General features: G+C 37.0%; 1 protein-coding gene and 1 pseudogene across 1 annotated transcript in view; one reads left to right on the top strand and one right to left on the bottom strand.

The window, feature by feature from the left end:
* Positions 1-22,024, top strand: part of MALRD1 (MAM and LDL receptor class A domain containing 1) — a 794,826-nt gene that overhangs the window by 321,078 nt on the left and 451,724 nt on the right. Inside the window, exons 23-24 of the mRNA XM_044915239.1 lie at positions 17,787-17,943; positions 21,696-21,806. Coding sequence (XP_044771174.1) covers positions 17,787-17,943; positions 21,696-21,806 — 268 coding nt within the window. The remainder of the gene's footprint in view (positions 1-17,786; positions 17,944-21,695; positions 21,807-22,024) is intronic.
* LOC110586493 lies at positions 6,955-7,727 on the bottom strand (annotated as a pseudogene).

Genomic DNA, 22,024 nt, shown 5'->3' with positions numbered 1-22,024 from the left:
CTTCACAATATTTGTTCTTCCAATCCACGAGCATGGCACGTTTTTCCATTTCTTTGTGTCTTCCTCAATTTCTTTCATGAGTATTTTCTAGTTTTCTGAGTACAGATCCTTTGCCTGTTTGGTTAGATTTATTCCTAGGTATCTTATGCTTCTGGGTGCCATTGTAAATGGGATTGACTCCTTAATTTCTCTTTCTTCTGTCTTGTTGTTGGTGTATAGGAATGCCACTGATTTCTGTGCATTGATTTTATATCCTGCCACTAGACTGAATTCCTGTATGAGTTCTAGCAGTTTTGGGGTGGAGTCTTTTGGGTCTTCCACATAAAGCATCATATCCTCTGCAAAGAGTGAGAGTTTGACTTCTTCCTTGCTGATTCGGATGCCTTTTATTTCTTTTTGTTGCCTGATTGCCCTGGCTAGGACATCTAGTAATATGTTGAATAGCAGTGGTGATAGTGGACATCCCTGCCGTGTTCCTGAGCTTAGGGGGAAAGCTCTCAGTTTTTCCCCATTGAGAATGATATTCGCTGTGGGTTTTTCATAGATGGCTTTTATGATATTGAGGTATGTACCCTCTATCCCTATACTCTGAAGAGTTTTGATCAAGAAAGGATGCTGTACTTTGTCAAATGCTTTTTCTGCATCTATTGAGAGGATCGTATGATTCTTGTTCTTTCTTTTGTTAATGTATTGTATCACGTTGATTGATTTGCGGATGTTGAACCAACCTTGCAGCCCAGGGAAAAATCCCACTTTGTCGTGGTGAATAATTCTTTTAATGTACTGTTGGATCCTATTGGCTAGTATTTTGGTGAGAATTTTTGCATCCATGTTCATCAGGGATATTGGTCTGTAATTCGCCTTTTTGATGGGGTCTTTGTCTTGTTTTGGGATCAAGGTAATGGTGGCCTCATAAAATGAGTTTGGAAGTTTTCTTTCCATTTCTATTTTTTGGAACAGTTTCAGAAGAATAGGTATTAATTCTTCTTGAAATGTTTGGTAGAATTCCCCTGGGAAGCCATCTGGCCCTGGGCTTTTGTTTTTTTGGGAGATTTTTGATGACTGCTTCAATTTCCTTAGTGGTTATAGGTCTGTTCAGCTTTTCTTTTTCTGCCTGGTTCAGTTTTGGTAGTTGATACATCTCTAGGAATGCATCCAATTCTTCCAGGTTATCTAATTTGCTGGGATAGATTTGCTCATAATATGTTCTTATAATTGTTTGTATCTCTTTGGTGTTGGTTGTGATCTCTCCTCTTTCATTCATGATTTTTTTGATTTGGGTCATTTCTCTTTTCTTTTTGATAAGTCTGGCCAGGGTTTTATCAATCTTGTTAATTCTTTCAAAGAACCAGCTCCTAGTTTCATGGATCTGTTCTACTGTTCTTTTGGATTCTATTTCATTGATTTCTGCTTTGATCTTTATTATTTCTCTTCTCCTCCTGGGTTTAGGCTTTATTTGCTGTTCTTTCTCCAGCTCCTTTAGGTGTAGGGTTAGGTTGTGTATTTGAGACCTTTCTTGTTTTTTGAGAAAGGCTTGTATTGCTATATACTTTCCTTTTAGGACTGCCTTTGCTGCCTCCCAAAGATTTTGAACAGTTGTGTTTTCATTTTCATTGGTTTCCATGTATTTTTTTAATTCTTCTTTAATTTCCTGGTTGACCCATTCATTCTTTAGTAGGATGCTCTTTAGCCTCCATGTATTTGAGTTCTTTCCAACGTTCCTCTTGTGATTGAGTTCTAGTTTCAAAGCATTGTGGTCTGAAAATAGGCAGGGAATGATCCCAATTTTTTGGTACTGGTTGAGACCTGATTTGTGACCCAGGATGTGATCTAGTCTGGAGAATGTTCCATAGGCACTAGCGAAGAATGTATATTCTGTTGCTTTGGGATGGAATGTTCTGAATATATCTTTGAAGTCCATTTGTTCCAGTGTGTCACTGAAAGTCTTTATTTTCTTGTTGATCTTTTGGTTAGACGATCTGTCCATTTCAGTGAGGGGGGTGTTAAAGTCCCCCACTATTATTGTATTGTTGTCAAAGTGTTTCTTTGCTTTTGTTATTAATTACCTTATATAATTGGCTGCTCCCATGTTAGGGGCATAGATATTTACAATTGTTAGGTCTTCTTGTTGGATAGACCCTTTTAGTAGGATATAGTGTCCTTCCTCATCTCTTATTATAGTCTTTGGTTTAAAATCTAATTTGTCTGATCTAAGGATTGCCACCCCAGCTTTCTTTTGGTGTCCTTTAGCATGGTAAATGGTTTTCCACCCCCTCACTTTCAATCTGGGGGTGTCTTTGGGTCTAAAATGAGTCTCTTGTAGACAGCATATCCATGGGTCTTGTTTCTTTATCCACCCTGATAGCCTGTGTCTTTTGATTGGGGCATTAGGCCATATACATTCAGGGTGACTATTGAAAGATATGAATTTAGTGCCATTGTATTGCCTGTAGGGTGACTGTTACTGTATATTGTCTGTGTTCCTTTCTGGTCTATGTTGCTTTTAGGCTCTCTCTTTGCTTAGAGGACCCCTTTCAATATTTCTTGTAGGGCTGGTTTCGTGTTTGCAAATTCCTTTAGTTTTTGTTTGTCCTGGAAGCTTTTTATCTCTCCTTCTATTTTCAATGATAGCCTAGCTGGATATTGTATTCTTGGCTTTATATTTTTCTCATTTAGTGCCCTGAATATATCCTGCCAGTCCTTTCAGCCCTGCCAGGTGTCTGTGGATAGGTCTGTTGCCAATCTAATGTTTCTGCCATTGTAGGTTACAGATCTCTTGTTCTGAGCTGCTTTCAGGATTTTCTGTTTGTCTCTGAGACTTGTAAGCTTTACTATTAGATGTTGGGGTGTTGACCTATTTTTATTGATTTTGAGGTGGGTTCTCTGTGCCTCCTGGATTTTGATGCCTGTTTCCTTCCCCAAATTAGGGAAGTTCTCTGCTACAATTTGCTCCAATATACCTTCTGCCCGTCTCTCTCTTTCTTCTTCTTCTGGGATCCCAAGTATTCCAATACTGTTTCGTCTTATGGTATCACTTTTCTCTCGTATTCTGTCCTCATGATCCAATAGTCATTTCTCTCTCTTTTTCTCAGCTTTTTTTTGTTCATCTGGTCTTCTGTATCAGTAATTCTCTTTTTTGCTTCATTTATCCTAGCAGTTAGCGCCTCCATTTTTGTTTGCACCTCATTAATAGCCTTTTTGATTTCGACTTGGTTAGATTTTAGTTCTTTTATTTTTCCAGAAAGCATTTCTCTGATATCGTACATGCTTTTTTTAAGCCCAGGTAGTATCTTTAAAATCGTCATTCTGAACTCTAGTTCTGATATCTTACTAATGTCCATATTGATTAGGTCCCTGGCAGTCGGTACTGCCTCTTGTTCTTTTTGTTGAGTTGTTTTTTCCATCTTGTCATTTTGTCCAGATGAATGAGAGAACAAAATGCTAACAGGATAACAACCCCAGAAAAATATACACTAAATAAATCAGAAGAGACCTGAAACTGGGGTAAATGAAAGGGAAAGAAAGAAAAAAGAAAAAAAGAAAAAGAATAATATAAAACAAACAAACAAACAAAATAGAATATGATCAAATTTGATCAGGCTGGTGCATAGGTCAGTGCCACACACTGAATTATGGGCGAATTTTGGTCCGTTAGATGAAAGTGCCTCCTAAAATTAAAAAAAAAAAAGGTTGTATATGTACAAAAATAAGGGTAAATATGATGAAGGGATGGAATGTGACTGTAAAGATGAAAATTATAAAAGATTTTGTAAAAGGAATTAATAAGAAGTTGGTTGAAAAAATAGAGGATTTAAAAAAAAAAAAGAGAGAATGTGTTGAGGCAGGAGACTAGAACAAAACTATACACTAGAGTTTCAGGGTATATTTTGGTCTGTTAGAAGAAACTGTATCCCAAAATTTTAAAGAGAGAACAACTTATATATATATATATATATCAAAAATAAGGTTAACTGCTATGAAGGGATAGAATATGACTCTAAAAATGGAAAATAAAAAAGATTTTTTTTAAAAAAGGATTGATAAGATGTTGCTTGAAAAAGGGAAAAAGAAAAATTTAAAAAAAATTAAAAAATTAACTTTGAAAGACTAAAGAATCATGGGAAAAAATCCATGAATTCTATGTGCTGTGTTCCCCTAGTGCTGGAGTTCTGCCCTTCTCATTGATTGGTAAACTTGATCTTGTCTCGGTGTTCTTGCTGATCTTCTGGGGGAGGGGCCTGTTGCCATGGTTCTCAGATGTCTTTGCCAGAGGTGGAATTGCCCTGCCCTTGCCAGGTCTGGGCTAAGTAATCTGCTCGGGTTTCCTCTTGCGAGCTTTTGTTCCCTGCAAGCTTTCCGGACAGCCTTGGAGGATGAGAGTGAAAATGGCAGCCTCCCAATGTCTGCCTGGGAGGAGCCGAGAACTCAGGGCCTCACTCCTCAGTGAGCCCCCAGAGAAAAGTAGTCAACCAGTCCTGTCTCCTCAGTCTCTGGCTGCTCTCCGTGCTCACCTGGCCTGTGACTGAGCATACGACCCCGTTGGAGTCTCCAAATGCAGTAGATCCCTGCGGTGCACTCCCACGTCGCTCCTCCTGGGAGAGGAAGGGGAGTCTCCCTGGATCTGCCACTTGTTGGGTCCCTACTAGAAGAGCAGTGGCCCGACTGAGCCACCGATCACGGTTTATGTCAACCCCGAGCTGAGAGCCCAGTCCTTGGCTCCGTCTCTGCAGCTGGTCCCCGCTCTGAGACTTGGGAGCTCTGCCGCACTCAGGCACCCCCGGTCTTTCTGTGACCCCAAGGGTCCTGAGACCACACTGTCCCAGTGAGAGTTCCACCCCCTGCTTAGCCACTGGAGTGTCGTCCCTCAGCGGAGCCGACTTCTCAAAGTTCCGATTTTGTGCTCTTTGGCTCTATCACTTGCCATTAGGGGCTGATGGAGGCTCCCTCCCCCAGCCATCTATCTTCCCGATTATCGCCTTGGATTCACTTCTCTGCACGTCCTACCTTCCAGAAAGTGGTCACTTTTCTGTTCAGAGTGTTGCTGCTATTCTTTTCTTTGATCTCCTGTTGAGTTTGTAGGTGTTCAGAATGGTTTGATTCCTATCTAGCTGAATTCCTGGGACCAGAGGAAATTTAGGTCTCCTAGTCCTCTGCCATCTTGCTCCTACCTCTGTTTGGCTGTATCTTATATTGTTTTATGCTTACTGTGAATTTCATAATCATATAATTTTATAAGTCCATTTTATAAATTTGGAGAAAATCATGACTCTAGTGAGAAGAATCCAATTTGCTAGTTGTATTATATGGAACTTTCAAAAGTCCAATGAAGTTACAAGTAAAGTTTTGAATAAATAGCCTTATAGATCAGTGCTGGAATGATTGAATTTTTAAAAAATCCGTTCAGTCTTAATAAATAAATGTATTTACTACAAACATGCCTGGCTCTTATCATTTCAGGAAATATTAAGAATTCTCTTTTAGTTATTTTTGCTTGACATTGAAATCAATAAACTAATGGCTATATCATTCATATAACATATTGAAATTTTTTAATTTTCAAGGAATTTTGTGTCTTCTCCCCACTTCTATTTGTAATGCATCTGTGATATATCAAGCCCTGCTTTGTATAAGCCTCTGCATTTATAGATTCTTCCCTTTTGTGCAAGATGAACCCTGCTTCATTCTCTAGAATTGATGCCATTGTATTTGTTACAATTGATGGACTTAAATGACATACAAAATATCCATATTTTACATTATAATTCACTTTTGGTGGTATACATTCTGTAGATGTGGACAGATGTATAATAGCATCTATCCACCATTAGTAGAGAGTATCTTCATTGTCCTAAAAATCCTCTGCTCGGCCTATTCATTCTTCCCTTCTCTCCACCAAAGCCCTGGCAATTACTAACCTTATACTGTCTCCATAGTTTTGCCTTTTCTGGAATGTCATATAGTTGGAATCGTACATTATGTAGCTTTTCAAATTGACTTCTTTCAGTTAATAATATGCACTTAATTTTCCTCCTTGTCTTTTCATGGCTTGATAGTTCATTTCTTTTTAGTGCTGAATAGTAATCCATAGTTCAGTGTACCAAAGTTTATTCGCCTACAGAAGGACATTTGGTTGCTCCCAAATTTTGGCAATTGTGAATAAAGTTGCTGTAAACATCCATGTGCAGGTTTTTGTCTGGACATTAATCTCCTTTGGCTAAATACCAAGGAGCATAATTTCTTGATCATATGAATAAGAATGTGTTCAATTTTGTAAGAAACTACCAAACAGTCTTTTAAACTGGCTGTGAAGTTTTGCGTTCCCACCATTAATGTGTGAGAATTCCTGTTACTCTACATCCTTGCCAGCATTTGGTGGTGTTAGTTTCTGGATTTTGGCTATTTTAATAGGCATATAGTAACATCCCATTTTATTTATTTATTTTAAAGATTTTATTTATTTTTAGAAAGAGAGAAAGAGCACGCAAGCAGGGGGATCGGCAGGCTGAGGGAGAAGCAGGCTCCCCACTGAGCAAGGAGTCTGATGCAGGACTCGATCCCAGGACCCTGGGATCATGATCTGAGCCGAAGGCAGATGCTTAACCAACTGAGCCACCCAGGAGTCCCAACATCTCGTTTTAATTTGCATTTCCCTGAGGACATATGTATGGAGCATCTTTTCATATGCTTATTTTTTGCCACCTGTATATTTTCTTTGGTGAGGTGTCTGTTCAGGTGCTTGGCTCATTTCTTTTTTCTTCTTCTTCTTCCTTTCTCTCTCTCTTTTTTTAAACTGGGCTATTTTAATGCTTGTTACAATAGGATAAATAGTTCTCTTGATGACTGTAGATACATTAGGCTGTTTAGTGGTATTCAGAACCACCACGGTAATGGTGGTTTTCCTGATTCGTGTGTGGTCCTCAGTAATTATAAGGAGTTATTTGTCTGAAACTACTGTCAAAGCAGCAAGACTGCATTTAAACATCCATTGTTTTCAAGATTGTTGGTAACCTGGGCATATTTTCCCCAAATAACCTTGCCTTCTTGTGTCACAAAGCCCAACTCACTCACATTCACCTCAGTGACAGTATCTTTGGTAGTAACAACCAAAGTTGTATATAGTTGGGATGAGGGATTCTTTTTTACACCAACTATTGGCAGGCAAAAGGTGGCTTTCAATTCAGGCTGTTACATGGGCCTTTTTGACTTGTAAGCCCATCGGCCTAATGAATCTCTCATATTTGGATGTTTTTCGAGTTAAGCCATCTCCAACAAAGCAGACATTCATAATCATCTTCTTCCATGCTTTCTTCTTTCTCTTCCCTGTTCTAATAACTTCTAATATTTCTGTTTCTCCCTGGGCTCAAACTTTGGGTAATGGGACTTCTCATTTTCCTGCTTTCTCTTTTCATTTTTGTTTAATCTTATTGGAAAGTACTTTAGCTCTGGACTGTTCCTCCCTGTCCAGTTGATATGCAGGTGCTGCTCCTTGTGGAGACTTTTCATCTTTCTTTTGTTTGGTGTTTGTCTTTTCATGCATCTTGAGTCTTTTTTGTTTGTATTTTCCCAGCATGGTGATGTTTATGGTAGAGCTTAGCTTTCATTTTTTTTTTTTTTTTTTTTTGCCTTCTTTGAGCCTCTCGACCTTCCTTCTTTCTCTTTTTCTCATGGTAATCCATACAATAGCCATAGAGCTTCTAGGGAAACTCAAAATAATTATTTTGTGGCATGGCGACTGCCATGAGGCCACTGGGTGCAGTTGCTGGGAAGCAAAGAGGCTCTCCATTTTCAGGTCTTACAGTCCCCCACAAGCTTCCTGCACACAACCCACAATGGACAGACAGTTCTAAAACCTGGCCCATTTCTTAATCAGGTTATTTGTTTTCTTATTGTTGAGTATTAAGAATTTTTTTATGTTTTGTTTAACAGTCCTTATTAGATGTGAATGTTCCATGTGAGCTTGAAAAGAATGTATACTTTGAGGTTACTGGATAAAGTAGTCTGTCAACGTCAATTATATTCATCTGATTAATGATGTTGAGTTCACCTTTGTCCTTACTGATCTTTTGCCTGTGAAATGTGTCCATTTCTGATAGAGGGGTGTTGAAGTCCTTAACTATGATAGTGAATTCATCTGTTTTTGTTTTTGTTTTTTGCTTTTATTTTCAATTCTGTTTTTGCCTCACATAGTTTGATACTTTTGTAAAGCTCATATACATTAAGGATTATTATGTCTTCTTGGACTGTTGACCTGTTTATCATTATGTAATACCATTCTTTATCCCTGATAACTTCCTTTGCCTTGGAACCTGGAACAAATGTGTCTGAAACAAATAGAACTTTCATTCACAATAACATGTGAATAAATTCTTGCATTAGTAATAGTCATTTCTGATAAAATAAAATTTTAAAAAATATTTTTAAATTCTCAAAAATTTAAATTACTCTAATTTATTTTGAAATCTAGGTCAAAAATTTTTATTAGAAGGTATTATTTTATTTAGTGATTCTCCAAAACAATTTGTCAGTTGTTTTGTTTGTTTTATTCATTCACTTGACAAATATTTAATTGAGGACTTACCATATGCCAGACATTTTTGTTTGGTCAAATACATTAAGGATATATGAGTTATTAAAAAAAAAGGCCTAATGGACAACTGATGACAGAACTTCTAAAGAATTATTTATATCAAATCTGTGTGTGTATGTGTGTGTGTAAATGGTACCCTGGAATTGCTCATTGAGTTTCTCAAATATATTTGACTAAGAATTCCAACCCATACCTCTCTCAGCCAACTTTTTCTCTTTTTTTACTAGAATATAGTGCCTGTGTTCTACACAGTATGTAATAGAAAATGAGGTGTTATAAAAACAAGTGTTAAGAAATTCTTTAATCTTATATTTTCCACAGAGTGTTCATTTTGGGAAGAAGAATTAAGCTTGAATGTCTGTTTTTCTAAGTGTTCCTTTTGGATTAGCATCTTGAATTGGCAACTTGGAATTGTAGATACTATTTTAGCTGTTAGTGTAAGTGGTTTTGAGCATTGGGTCTCAAAACTTAGCATGCGCCAGATTAAGCTGGAGAATTTGTTAAACAGACTGCTGAGCTCTACCTCAGAGTACTTGATTCAGTATGTCTGAGATAGGGCCCAAGATCTGGTGATTAAAGTGAGTTCCCAGGTAATCCTAATGTGGCTGGTTCTGACATCACACTTAGAGGACAAGTAGTTTAGAATATAAAACACGGGGAGAAGGATCTAAGTGTGGTCATGATTTCAATACTCACCAAAGGAATTAGCAGTAGCAAATTATTTAATTTTCCTTATCTGTGAAGTAGTGTGGTTATGATCCCAGCTTCTCAGCTTTGTTACAAATATTGAACAACAAACTATCATTAATACTGTCTAATTGATAGGTTACAATTTAAAAACTGATCTAAAAACCTCAAATACTTTTTTTTATAGACATCTCAGAAACTAGTGTTTTTTGGCCTAAAATCTGTTTTACAAAGAATATGATTACTTTAGTGAGCCTTTAAAATTTCTGTTTTGTAATTAGAAAATAAATAAACTACATTTTGTAATTTCTTCGACTTTAAAATTTATCCATTGTTATTTTTGTGTGTGTGTTTCTACTTGCCTTACAAAGATTTTCTGCAGTGAATGTCATACAGTATTGAAACAGGAGCTGTGGGGGCTCCTAATTAAAATAGTTGGCTTTGATACATGTGATATTGAATTTTGAGTTGGGAAAACCCCCCAGGTGGTTGTATAAAATTTCAGCACATGTTGTTCATTACTTCATTTTTATTTCATGAGACTAGGAAAGAGAAACCCAAAAGCACCCTGCTAAAATTGTAAGTCCTTTTTTTAAAAATTGAGGTGCCTTGCACTTGTAAAGGAGAATTTTGATATAGAAAAGCAAGAATTCTCTAACACTTTTATTTAATCTTCAGCAACAGATTCGGGAAATATTTATTGAGTGCCAATTGAGTTTAAGCCACTTTACAAGGTTTTCTGGATTCACAAGGTGATGTTGATAAATGAGTTAAAATATGTGCCTTGATATATATAGAATCTGCTGGGGAATAAAGCTTTATATTCAGTGAATTAAAATGTAATATGAAGAAGACATTCAAAAAGTTATGTATAAATGCTATGAAAGTCTTAGGTGAGGAGGTAATTTTGAACCAAGGACTTTTGAGTCTAGGAAACTAAGAAGGCTTAGAAATAAGACATATTTGAGATATGTTATGGAGGAAAAATCAAAGTAGTATAGAGGACAGACCAAGAGCAGAGGTTATGAGTGTGCTCAGGAGAAGGACAGATATAAGGAAAACAAAGAAAAGAAAGTGCCTGATGTATTCAAGTCATTACATGAACATTACAATAGCTATAAATCTGGGTGTCTGAGTAAAGTAATACGTGAAAGCTGATGCCAGATATTTTTATAGAAAGTACTCCTCTGATCCCGATGAATGGAGACTTTATCCATAGAATAGTGGTGAGCAAAGTATGGTCTATGGGCCAATTCTGGCCTGAAGCCTGTTTTTGTAAATATAGTTTTATTGGAGCATGGCTATAACCATTTATTTAAGCAGTCTATGGATGCTTTCATGCTACAAAGACAGAAGTTTAATAGTTGTAACGGAGACCTTATGCCCACAAAACCTAAAATATTTACTATATGGACTTCAGAAAAAAAAAATCTGACCCAGTTATGTATGAGTGCAGTATAAAATGTCAGCCTGTGTACCATTAGTTACAAATGCATGATGATATAAAGAGCTTGCACCAGAATGCAAATGAATTCACTGCTTCCTTTATCAAGAAAGCTATGCTTTGAAAAAAGCTATGTCAGCTCATCTGGACACCGTGTGTAGTGAATAGATTTGTATTTACTGAAGTTTTTTATTGTAGTGTAATGGCATATAGTTTAGTTCAGGGGTCTTTGAATCAGTAAGGATGTATTTAAGATTTTTTTTTAAGATTGATTTATTTATTTTAGAGAGGAAGTGTGTGAGCAGGAGGGGAAGAGAGAGAATCTCAAGCAGAATCCTGGCCGAGCGTGGAGCTTGACTTGGGGTTTGATCCCACGACCCTGAGATCATGACCTGAGTCTAAACCAAGAGTCAGAGGCTTAACTTCCTGAGCCACCCAGGTGCCCCTCTATTGAAGATTTCTAAGCAGGATGGTAGGATCAGATGTGTATTTCAGAAAGGACCAATAAAGTCAAACAGAACCTTTTTTTTTTTTTGTCTCTTCTCCATCACTAAAGCATAGTATAGATGGCATGTGTGGAGTTTTGGAGTCAGAACCTTGGGGACTCAGTGAGTAAGATTTGACACTCAAGAAGGAATATTCCTTTTCCCTTAATTTATATTCTAAAAATCCCACACAGGAACTCTGGTTGGTCTGGCTTGCTTAAGAAGCCTACTACAGCAGTTAGTGGGTCACAGGTTTTGTTCATCTCACAGAGTGGTTTTGGTGGCTCTGGGAGGTTGGGGGGGGGCAGTTAGTTTCACTCAACAAGAATTGTTCATTACAGATACTAGGGTAATGCTATGGAAACCATTAGAATTGTACTGTTGATCACTGTATTTTCTGCTACACATGAAGCTCATAAAGTTCATGACAACTTTTACTAGGTCATATCTCATCAGGTATGTTAAAAATGCCTATAATATCATAAAGAATTAAAAGGTATTTTTCAGCCCAAAGAATAAGCCTAGAGAATATGCCCCTGATGTTGTAGATGTACAGGGTCAGAGGTCACTTGTCCTAACTCAAAAATATTTTGATTTGTCCATGCAAGTGTATTTTTTTCTTACTAATTTAATTGGAATACCCAGGAGATTCTCAAATAAGGGGGAAAAAGGTCAATATTTTAATTGCTTAATTTATGTAATGTTAAGACTTCAGAGGGGTTCCTGGGTGGCTCAGTCATTAAGCGTCTGCCTTCGGTTCAAGTCATGATCCCAGGGTGCTGGGATCAAGCCCCGCATCCGGCTCCCTGCTCAGCGGGAAGCCTGCTTTTCCCTCCCCAACTCCCCCTGCTTGTGTTCCCTTTCTCGCTGTCTCTCTCTCTCTCTGTCAAATGAATGAATAAAATCTTTAAAAAAAAAAAAAAAAGACTTCAGAAACTGATTATCCCATGAGGCCTGGGAGACTTTCTTTAAAATAGCATGCCCTGTAAATAAGATCTCTTTTTATAATCACTATTTTTAATGACTTGTACATCATCACCTGGTATCTTTACTTTTGCAACTCCTGGGTGTACAACACTTCCTTCAAGTGTTACAACACTCTTGATGTGGTTTACAATATGTTTTATTAGAAAATACATGTATCTATAAAACGTTCTACTTCCTACCTCATATGAGAAAAGACCATTTGATGGTGGAAAGATGCTGATATTTTGTGGGTGACAGCATTGTTAGGTGTGATCATTACTGCTTTGCTCATTCCAGGAGGTGAGCTGATTTCCTTTGCAGGTACATGCTTGAATAATCTCATCCCAGACACAGGCAAGTATTTGTATAGTTCTTCATTTTTCCATTGTGGATCATACATAGTACATCATGTGCCCACAATTAATGCATGTAAGATTGGTGACCAAATGATGAGGTGTGACACCGGCACTGTGTTCATAGTACAATGTAGGAACACAAATGCGGTTTTTTTTGCTTGCATTTTTCAGATTGATCTCCTGATATCAATGTCTCCTTTTTTCTTCTTCTTGAAGGTGGGGGATATTTCGGGGGTATATAATTATAAGGAATTATTTTAGTAATTTATATTTATCTTTGTGAATTTTATCAAATTATATTGGATTGGGAAAATTAAACATTCATAGATTTTCATTGCATAGTTTCTGGGGAAATTAATACAGAGACCTATAGTTGAAGAACTGTTGACTAGATGCTTTTATCATTGCCAGAATTGTGACTTTTAGTCACTTGCTCCACGGTCTCTGGATCTGTTGGGTTTGTTTTGTGTTTTCTTATGTTGTTTTTCTCCCCTCAGCATGAAACACATTATCAACTTTTCATGAATAATTTCATCTGAATCCATAGTTCTGTCATTCCTTTGATCTTTTTATTTCTACATGTGTTCTACCAATTTTAAATTCATTTGTTTTGTTTATCGAGTAGTTTTTGAGGATCTATGAGCCAGGTACTGCTTTGAAAACAAAATAGACATGGCCCCTACACACACACACACACACACACACACACACAGACACACACACACCCACATACTGTTGAACATCTGGCATAGTGCATGGTACATAGTAAGCAGTCAGTAAATGTTATATTCATTAAATGTGATATGTATGTTTTCCTCCCATTCACTAATGATTCAGTGATGACTTTGATCATCATTTTGGTATCTTTGATAAACAGAAATCCTTAATTTGGATACAGCCCATTTTTAAATATTTCCCCTTATGGTTAGTAATTTTTGTGTATTATTAAAGAAAACTTTCTCACTTCCACAACATGAAGATACTATTATATTATCTTAGAGAAGCTTTATTGTTTTAACATTTTATACTCCAGGTACAATCTACCTGGAATTTACTATTTTTGAAAGCTGTGAAATAGGGGCAAGTTTTGTTTTTTTCCCCACATTGCTACCTAATTTATTCAGTACACATTGAAAAGATTGCCCTTTCCTTCAGTGCTCTGAAGAACCAAAGTTTTATAAATCAGGTGTACAAATATACCTGAATTTATCTGGCCCATTTGCCTGTCTTTACTCCAGTAACCCTCTGTCTTGATTACTCCACCTTAATAATGAATACATCTGTTGGAGTAAATTTTCTAACTTTGTTCTTTACATTGAAATTGGCTCTTCTTAGTCCTCTGGATTTCCATATGAAGCTTAGGATCTGTTTGCCAATATGGGAAAAAATATCTGTAGAAATTGTGCTGGATCTCAGTAACTCTATAAACCAGTGAATCAATTATATATTAATTTCTGTTCTTTTTTTAACATTTTATTTATTTGACAGAGAGAGAGAACACAAGCAGGGGGAGTGGGAGAGGGAGAAGCAGGCTTCCTGCTGAGCAGGGAGCCCGATGCAGAGCTTGATCCCAGGACCCTGGGATCATGACCCGAACCGAAGGCAGACACTTAACTGCTGAGCCACCCAGGTGCCCCATTAATTTCTGTTCTTGATATCCCTAGGATCCTGGGATATTAAGCACACAAGAAATGAAGCTGGAAGTGCTTATGTATTGCAACATTAATTCAAATTAATATAATAATCCTGCTTCTTAAAAATGATCTTTACTCATACCCTCTGTGGTTTGTAGGACACTAAACTCTTTATTCCATTGGCAGCAACTAATGACATAAACATAACCACAAATCACAACTATCATTTATTAAATATATAAGATGGGCCAGGTACTGTTTTAGATGTTCGTTTACTTTATTTCTAATTTTTTTAAAATATTTATTATTAGAGAGAGAGAGATTGAGAGAACGAGTGGGAGGAGGAGCAGAGGGAGAAGCAGGCTTCCCGCAGAGCAGGGAGCCCGATGCAAGACCCAGTTCCAGGACCCTGGGATCATGACCTGAGCTGAAGGCAGATGCTCAACTGGCTGAGCCACCCAGGCGCCTTTTATTTATAATTCTTAAGACCTTATATGGAACATTTCATAAATGAAGAAACTAGTATGTTAAGAGAGGTTAACTAACCTGCCTAATGTTGTCCACCTAGTAAATGATGAGGTCAGAGACCAAACCCTGTTTTATGCTTTGCTCACAGTCCCATTCCCAGGGCCTCAGGCAGGCAAAACTGCAAAGACTGTTGATAAATATGTGGGGATTGAATGAATACTTATGTGTTTTTCTCCATCCATTTCCTGTTAGTGATTCACATTTCTTTCCTCAATAAAAATGATAAAACTTTCAAAATAAAAATGGTTTTAATAACTAGCAAATTTACATTCTATAGTATCTAGCATAATACTTAGGTGAGAAAGTGGTGAGAAATCTAATTAATCAAAGTGTTCCAGAATGCCCAAACTGTGGGGAGTCACCTCTTCATTTAATACTTTAAAAGACTGTGTGTTACCTAGATGTCTTTGATGTTTAATATTTTTTTTTTGAATTGATATTTAAAGTGAGGGCATCAACTCTGTCTTTTATGGCCAGATTAATTTGATATTCACTTGTTTTCATTCTGACTTTTCCTCTTTTATTTGGAAGTAAGGAGGAAAAAGACACACTTTAAAAATTATCTACCAGCTTATTAAAATATTAAAAATATTTAAGTAAAACTGAACTAAATTAATAGAGATTAAACTTGAACCTTGAAAGCCTTTTAGACTTGTAAGTGGAACCCCAGGCCAGTTTCCTTTGTAGTTTACATGCTTAATTTTTTACATGTATTTTTCTTCTTTATGTGCATCTTCTAAAAGCATTCAGTTCTTTAGAGTCCTTTTTACGCACATGAAAATATGATTTCACTCACACGTGGAATCTAAAAAAACGAATGAACAAAAAACCAAACAGACTTAAATACAGAGAACAAACTGGTGGTTGCTAGATGGGAAGAGGATGGGGGGGATAGGCAAAATAGATTGAGAGGTACAAACTTTAAATTTCCAGTTATAAAGTAAGTAAGTCACAAAGATGAAAAGTACAACATAAGGAATATCATCAATAATGTTGTAATAATATACGGTGACAGATGGTGACTACACTTATCGTGGTGAGCATTGAGTAGTGTATAGAATTATCAAATCAATATACCTCTGAAACTAATAACATTGTATGTCAATTATACTTCAATAAAAAATTAAATGTTGAAAAAAAGAAAAGCTGTACAAAGCTGACCATGTTATTGGCAGTATCATTGTAAAACACAAAACAAAAGCACACAACCAAGTAATTACAGATTAGACTTGGTAATTTCAACCTTTACCATGTACCAACTGATAGTAGAGTCTTCCTTCCTTCCTTTCTTCCTTCCTTCCTTCCTTCCTTCCTTCCTTCCTTCCTTCCTTCTTTCTTTCTTCTTTGGCTTCTTTGACCCCATCAAAAAACTTTATTCACACAAATGTCCCTGAATTTACAAAGCCTCAGTCATTCATCCACATTAGGGGGATCCACAGTGTTCAAGGAACTTAAATATAATGTATCATACCCACCCAAGAAAGCCAAGTACAAAAATACTGATATAAAGCTGTTCACATGTAGGTCCTAGATTACCAGCTTCTGTGCAAAAAAAAAAAGAAAGAAAAATGGATTTTTATGTAGTATTTTAAACTAAGTTTGGCCTGGGCTAAAACCTCCCTTGCACCTGAGTCAACCCCACACAAATGTTAAATCATTGCAACCTACTCTTGTGCTCTGATAAAAGGCACAAAAGGTTTCTTTAAAATATTCCTCAACAAACTCCCTTTCCCCTGTGGGCTCTCAGGGAAAAAGATGTGGGGACCCCTGGGCAACCAGTGGCAATGGATTCACCACTTGATGGTAGCTGTGGAAGCTTACATTAGCCAACCCTCAAGTCCTACCTCCTGGTTTCCCCTCTGAAGATGTCTCTCTAGACAGGAGTCCCTGTCCTCCAAGACTAGCAGGCAGGATCAGAGATGGGCCTGGCATCCCAAAGGCTGTGTCTCAGCCCAGTGTGGGAGGATGGCCGAGGCGCTGTCCCTGGGCCTCAGCCTCAACCTTGGCTGTTGTCACATTGCCAATTCCTAGGCGACTCCAGCAGTGCTCTGCCTGTCAGGGGGCTACCAGACAGACCAAGGACGGGGAAAGGAGTCAGGGGAGAGCAATAACCCAAGAGTGACAAGTGCCCCCAGATATGTGTGGGGGGGTGGCACAGGCAGGATCAAAGTTGAGCGGAGCACTTGGTGCGCGGGCTGGAAACCCAGCCAGCATGAAGCAAGTTGAGGGCAGAGAGTGAGGGGCCCCCTCCTTAGGCAGTGGAGGCCGAACTTTTGCTGTTCCAAGCTTCTGAAAGATACTCTGATGCTGAAACTCAGACATCCATCCTATTAATATCTGTTTTCTAAGAAGGTAAACCTCAACAGCATAAAGATTCCCACAATGCTCTTTACCTTTTCTTTAGAAAAAAGACTCAAGCAAAAAAAAATCTTATTGCTCCAAACACTGGTTTTCTGGGAGACAGCTGATAGGTCAAGGAGCTGGGACTCTTAGAGGAAGGGAATGATAGAGGCAGGGAATGCCCAGGGGCAAGAAGGCTTTGAGGAAGGTGGTGAGTGGTTTTAGTACCACAGGATCAGGGAGCAGAAGGAGTCATATGCTCCTTGTCCCTGTCATCTCTGCCTGTGCCGTAAAGGAGGCCAGGGCCCTGTTGCAAGTCAGACCTCCACCAGTGTTGGGCATGTTTCTCCTCCAGCTGTAAACATGGTATTTCTCCAGTCAACATTGGATTCACTCCTTCAGAAAGGCAGCCATGGGGGGCATACCCTGTCTGGGCAGGAAGAAAGAATCCCCAATCTCCTTTCCCAAGGCCTCTGGGATGAGATGAGGCTTAGGCCTGTGACCTTCATCCGCAGTCCCCAGAAAGGGGTCAGACTGAGCCAGTCTTGAATGAACTGCCTGTGGCATCCTCCTGGCTACAGGTAAGAGGCAGTAGAATAATTATTGCTGCTGAAGACTGTGAGTCATCATTATGCTATAAAACATTATTATGCTTCTAGGAAAACTTACAGAACAATAAAATATGGTCAGTGATGAACCATATGTTTTATGATTTTCTTCTTTTTATTTAATCTGATATACACTTTGTACTTTCCCCAGAAATACCACAGATGGCTGGTACCTGTATGCTGATAGTTCAAATGGAAAATTTGGTGACATGGCTGATATACTCACTCCTGTTATTTCACGCATGGGACCAAGATGTACCCTGGTGTTCTGGACTCATATGAATGGTGTCACAATTGGTTCTCTTCAGGTACTCCTTAGGCAATTGCACTTTCTAAATTTTCTCTATAAAAATTCATACTATATAATTTAGTGTTATTAAAATATGGTCTGCTAATAGATGAGAATGGGTAATTATCAACGCCTTACTAGTTTCAATATGGCATGATTGAAAAAAAAGCTTTAGCAGAATTGGACCTGAATGGCCAGTAGGACGTTTTTACTATTCACTTTGTGGTTATCATCTTTATTCTGAAACCTCAGAATAAATACACACAGCTTGTGTGTAATACAGTTTTGTACTTGAAATGTTTCATGTAGTTTTTAGTGTCAGCATTCTGAGAATACCAATGTTCTGAGAATAGTGCAAATGGATTATACACACTTCAGTGACCTTTGAATGTGCATTCTTCAAGTGGATGGTTCTGCTGCTACATTTTCTAATTGTCTTTTTCAAATTGTTTCTTTGTTAAAAAAAATTAAACTGTTTCAGAATTACTGTTTCAACTATTTCAAACTGTTTCAAGAATCTCACAGAGAACCCCAATATAACTTTCACTCAGAGTTCCTATTTTTTTGCTCATTGTCCCAGACCATCTTTTATAGGAAAAATTCCATACAGGATCACGTATCACACCTAGTTATTTCTTCCTAGTGTCTTTTAAATTGGAATAGTTCCTTAATCTTCTCTAGACTTTTATGACCTTGATATTTTAAAATATTATAATCTAATCCAATATGTAGAATCCACTCAGTTTAGATTTGTTCAATGTTAAACCTATATATATCATACATATTTATATATATTATTTATATATTATATATATATTTGCTGTAATATTACCAATATTGTATTCTTTTTACTGCATCCCATTGGTAGTGCATGATATCCATAGGTATTATTACTTTTGTTCCCTTTGTTATCAATAAATATTTTGTGAAGAGATATTTTGATAGTATGTAAAATCCTGTTCTCAAGTCAATTGTCCTTGCTAGTTTTTGCTTCCTTTAGTATTTTTCACTGGAATTAATTTTACTATGATGATTGCTTAATTGTGATGTTTTAACTCCATTGTTCTGTTACATTTGTTGGTTAGTTTTCCATTATAAAGAACACCATTACCACCACCACCAACAACAAAATTACATCTCCATTTATTGATTTATATCAGTGTGGATTCATGGATCCTTTTTGTATTCAATTTGTTATTGTCTATTATTATTGTTATTTTTCATTGATTCTTAAATTGTCCCAGATTTGCTCATAGGAGACCCTGCAGCTGGCTTCTATGTCTCTTTGACAGTCCCATTAGTCTTTCTTCCTTCCTGTCCAAGAAGATGTTCCAGACTCATGTTATTTTTATCCTGTTCCATCCCTGGAGTTAACTTTTTCCAGGGGGTCCTCGTTTCTTTTAGAAGGCCAAGTTATATAGGCAAACCAGAGAGAGGTTCTGGAGTCCCAAGGCAGATGCCTACATCCTTTTTTCCCATATTGGACATGCCTTATACAATATGAGGTTTTAAGTAATATGTATAGATGCATCATTTACACAGAACAAGCCAACTCAGTTGTCAAACATCTCCATTTGTACTATTTCATACCCTATGTAGCATTTTCCAGGAAGCCATGTCTAAAAGACCAATCCCAAAATTCTAGAATTGTTTACCGTGAGCAGTTTTAGACCAGGAATATCTTGCTAAATGCAGGCATAGCAGAGGGCTCTTCCCCTTGTCAAATACCATTAATTTGTTAGTGAAGAAGCCTATGTTTAGCATATTTGCAAAAAGAATACAGGTAGTTACCTACTTTTTTCCCCCCCAATAAAGAGAAACAGACTGCAAGCCAGCTGCTTAACCACTTCTTCCCCTGTGCCTTGATTATAATTTTAATATTAGGTGCATTGTCTCCTCATTTTATTACTGTCTTATTCTAAGAGTTTCCTGGCTATATTAAATATTTATTTTTCCAAATAAGTTTTAGATAAGCATATTTCACAAATGCTGTTGTGTTTTTTTTTACTTGAAAACATATATTTACTTATCAGTTTTGGAAGAATTATCTTCTTTATTATAGGTGAGACTCCTTACCAATAATGATTTAAAAGTAAACTTGTTTGTATATAGGTATGTGTACATGTTTGATAATCTAAAAACATCCAATAGTCTTATGGATTAAAGTTATAGCTTATCATTTGTTTTAGATTGACTTTTTAAAAAATGGTTTTTGGCAAACAATACAGCTTACTGCAGGGTTTTCATCAGAAAAATGAGAATTATTTAACTGGTATATTTTGTAGTTAAGATTAATTATCTGAAATATACTTTCTTTTTTCAGGTACAATTTTGTATTAGTAGGTGAAAATTTATAAAATATTAAAATGTCGTAAGTAGTTATCAAATAACTAAAATGGTAGTGCATGTGATCCTTGTTTTTGTGCATGAACATATTTTTCTTAGTCATTTATATGTAGAATGGCACTCATACAAAGATCTATTTCCCATACTTTTTTAAAGTATTCATCAAAAAATGATTTTTACTTTTTTAGGAATTATATTTTTTTGACCTTGAAGCATGTTTTTTTTTTTTTAAGATTTTATTTATTTATTTTCCAGAGAGAGAGAGAGGGAGAGTACAAGCAGGGGGAGTGGCAGGCAGAGGGAGAAGCAGGCTCCTCGCTGAGCAGGGAGCCTGATGTGGGTGGGACCTGATCCCAGGACCCTGAGATCATGACCCGAGCTGAAGGCAGATGCTTAACCATCTGAGCCACCCAGGTGCCCCTGAAGCATGTTGTTTTAACTTAAATTATATAAATTATATAGACCAAAACTATGGCATTATTTTTGTTAGCTCCATATTACTTAGAAATTCTAAAGGGTCTAGAAACTCTACTTCTATAAAATTAATAGTTTGAATGTTATTTATACTCCAATAAAAAATAGCTGTTTCAATTTAACTGAAAATACGGAGATAATGAAACCATTAAAAGTTGCCTTCACTTTCAAAATTCAAAACCTTCACAAACCCATTACCAGAATGATTCTTTGGGTTGTACACATTGTATTTTTAAAAAGTAATGCTGTGAAATAATTAAATAAACCAACTAAGTCAGTTACTTTAAAATGTGGAATTGTTCTGCTTTTCCCTGTTCTCTTCAGTTACTTTCTTGTTCATTTTGTAGCATTCTAAAAGGAGAGCCAGGATAATTTGTCTGCTGAGACTAATCTGAATTTCCCTTTAGAATAAGGATAGAGTACTGAGGAGAATGCGAGGTGTCAAGGCTCTTGGGAGGAAGAGTCAGTGCCCACTCATATCACCCAGGTGTGCTATTAAAATTGAATGGGTTCCCATTATAACACACTGTCCCCACTGAACCCAAGAGCATGAGGAAGGCAAGTCATCCTCAAAAAAATGTTTCCGTAAGTAATAAGTGCTTTTCATTTTGACTCCATGAATATTATTTAATATATAAAACTCCAATTGTTAATTCTGTCAGTTTTTTTAAAAAAGCTAATGTAGTTAAGTGTTAATGAAATGGTGCCTAGACCCTTTGGACTTGACTGACAGATATTCATGTACACCTTTATTACACAAAGCTTGTGAGGGATCCTGGAGACACATTGCTGTATAGAAAACAAAGACATCTAATGTTAACTGTCCCCACTTTTCTCTAAGGGACTTCATGGTGATATTAAAATTTTTAAAAATCACTGGGCAAATTCTAAATGTTTAAAATTTATCAAGACAGAATATTTTAACACCTGCTACTTGATTTATCTCGGTAGGTACTCAGCAAGAAAGACAATGTTACTTCTAAATTGTGGGCTCAAAGAGGACAGCAAGGTGCCCAGTGGAAGAAAGTGGAAGTGTTTTTAGGCGTTCAATCACATATACAGGTTTGTTAAGCCAAGTAGTTGTTGGGTGATATGGGAGTTTTGTTGAATTTTTTTTTCTCTAATCCTACTTTATTTCCTCCATTCATAGCCTTTTTATGCTCCCATCCCCTTCCTGATGTGTTATATGAATGCCTACCACTCCATGTAGCATTTCCGTAAAGGATTTAACAGTTCCAGATGTCCTAATTTCTCCCAGATAGACAACCAAGTTCTAGGAC

This window comes from Neomonachus schauinslandi, chromosome 5 (assembly GCF_002201575.2).
Source record: "Neomonachus schauinslandi chromosome 5, ASM220157v2, whole genome shotgun sequence".
NCBI classification, from domain to species: domain Eukaryota; kingdom Metazoa; phylum Chordata; class Mammalia; order Carnivora; family Phocidae; genus Neomonachus; species Neomonachus schauinslandi.
Note: the sequence above shows the minus strand (reverse complement) of the source record. Positions and strands in the feature narration are given on the sequence as shown.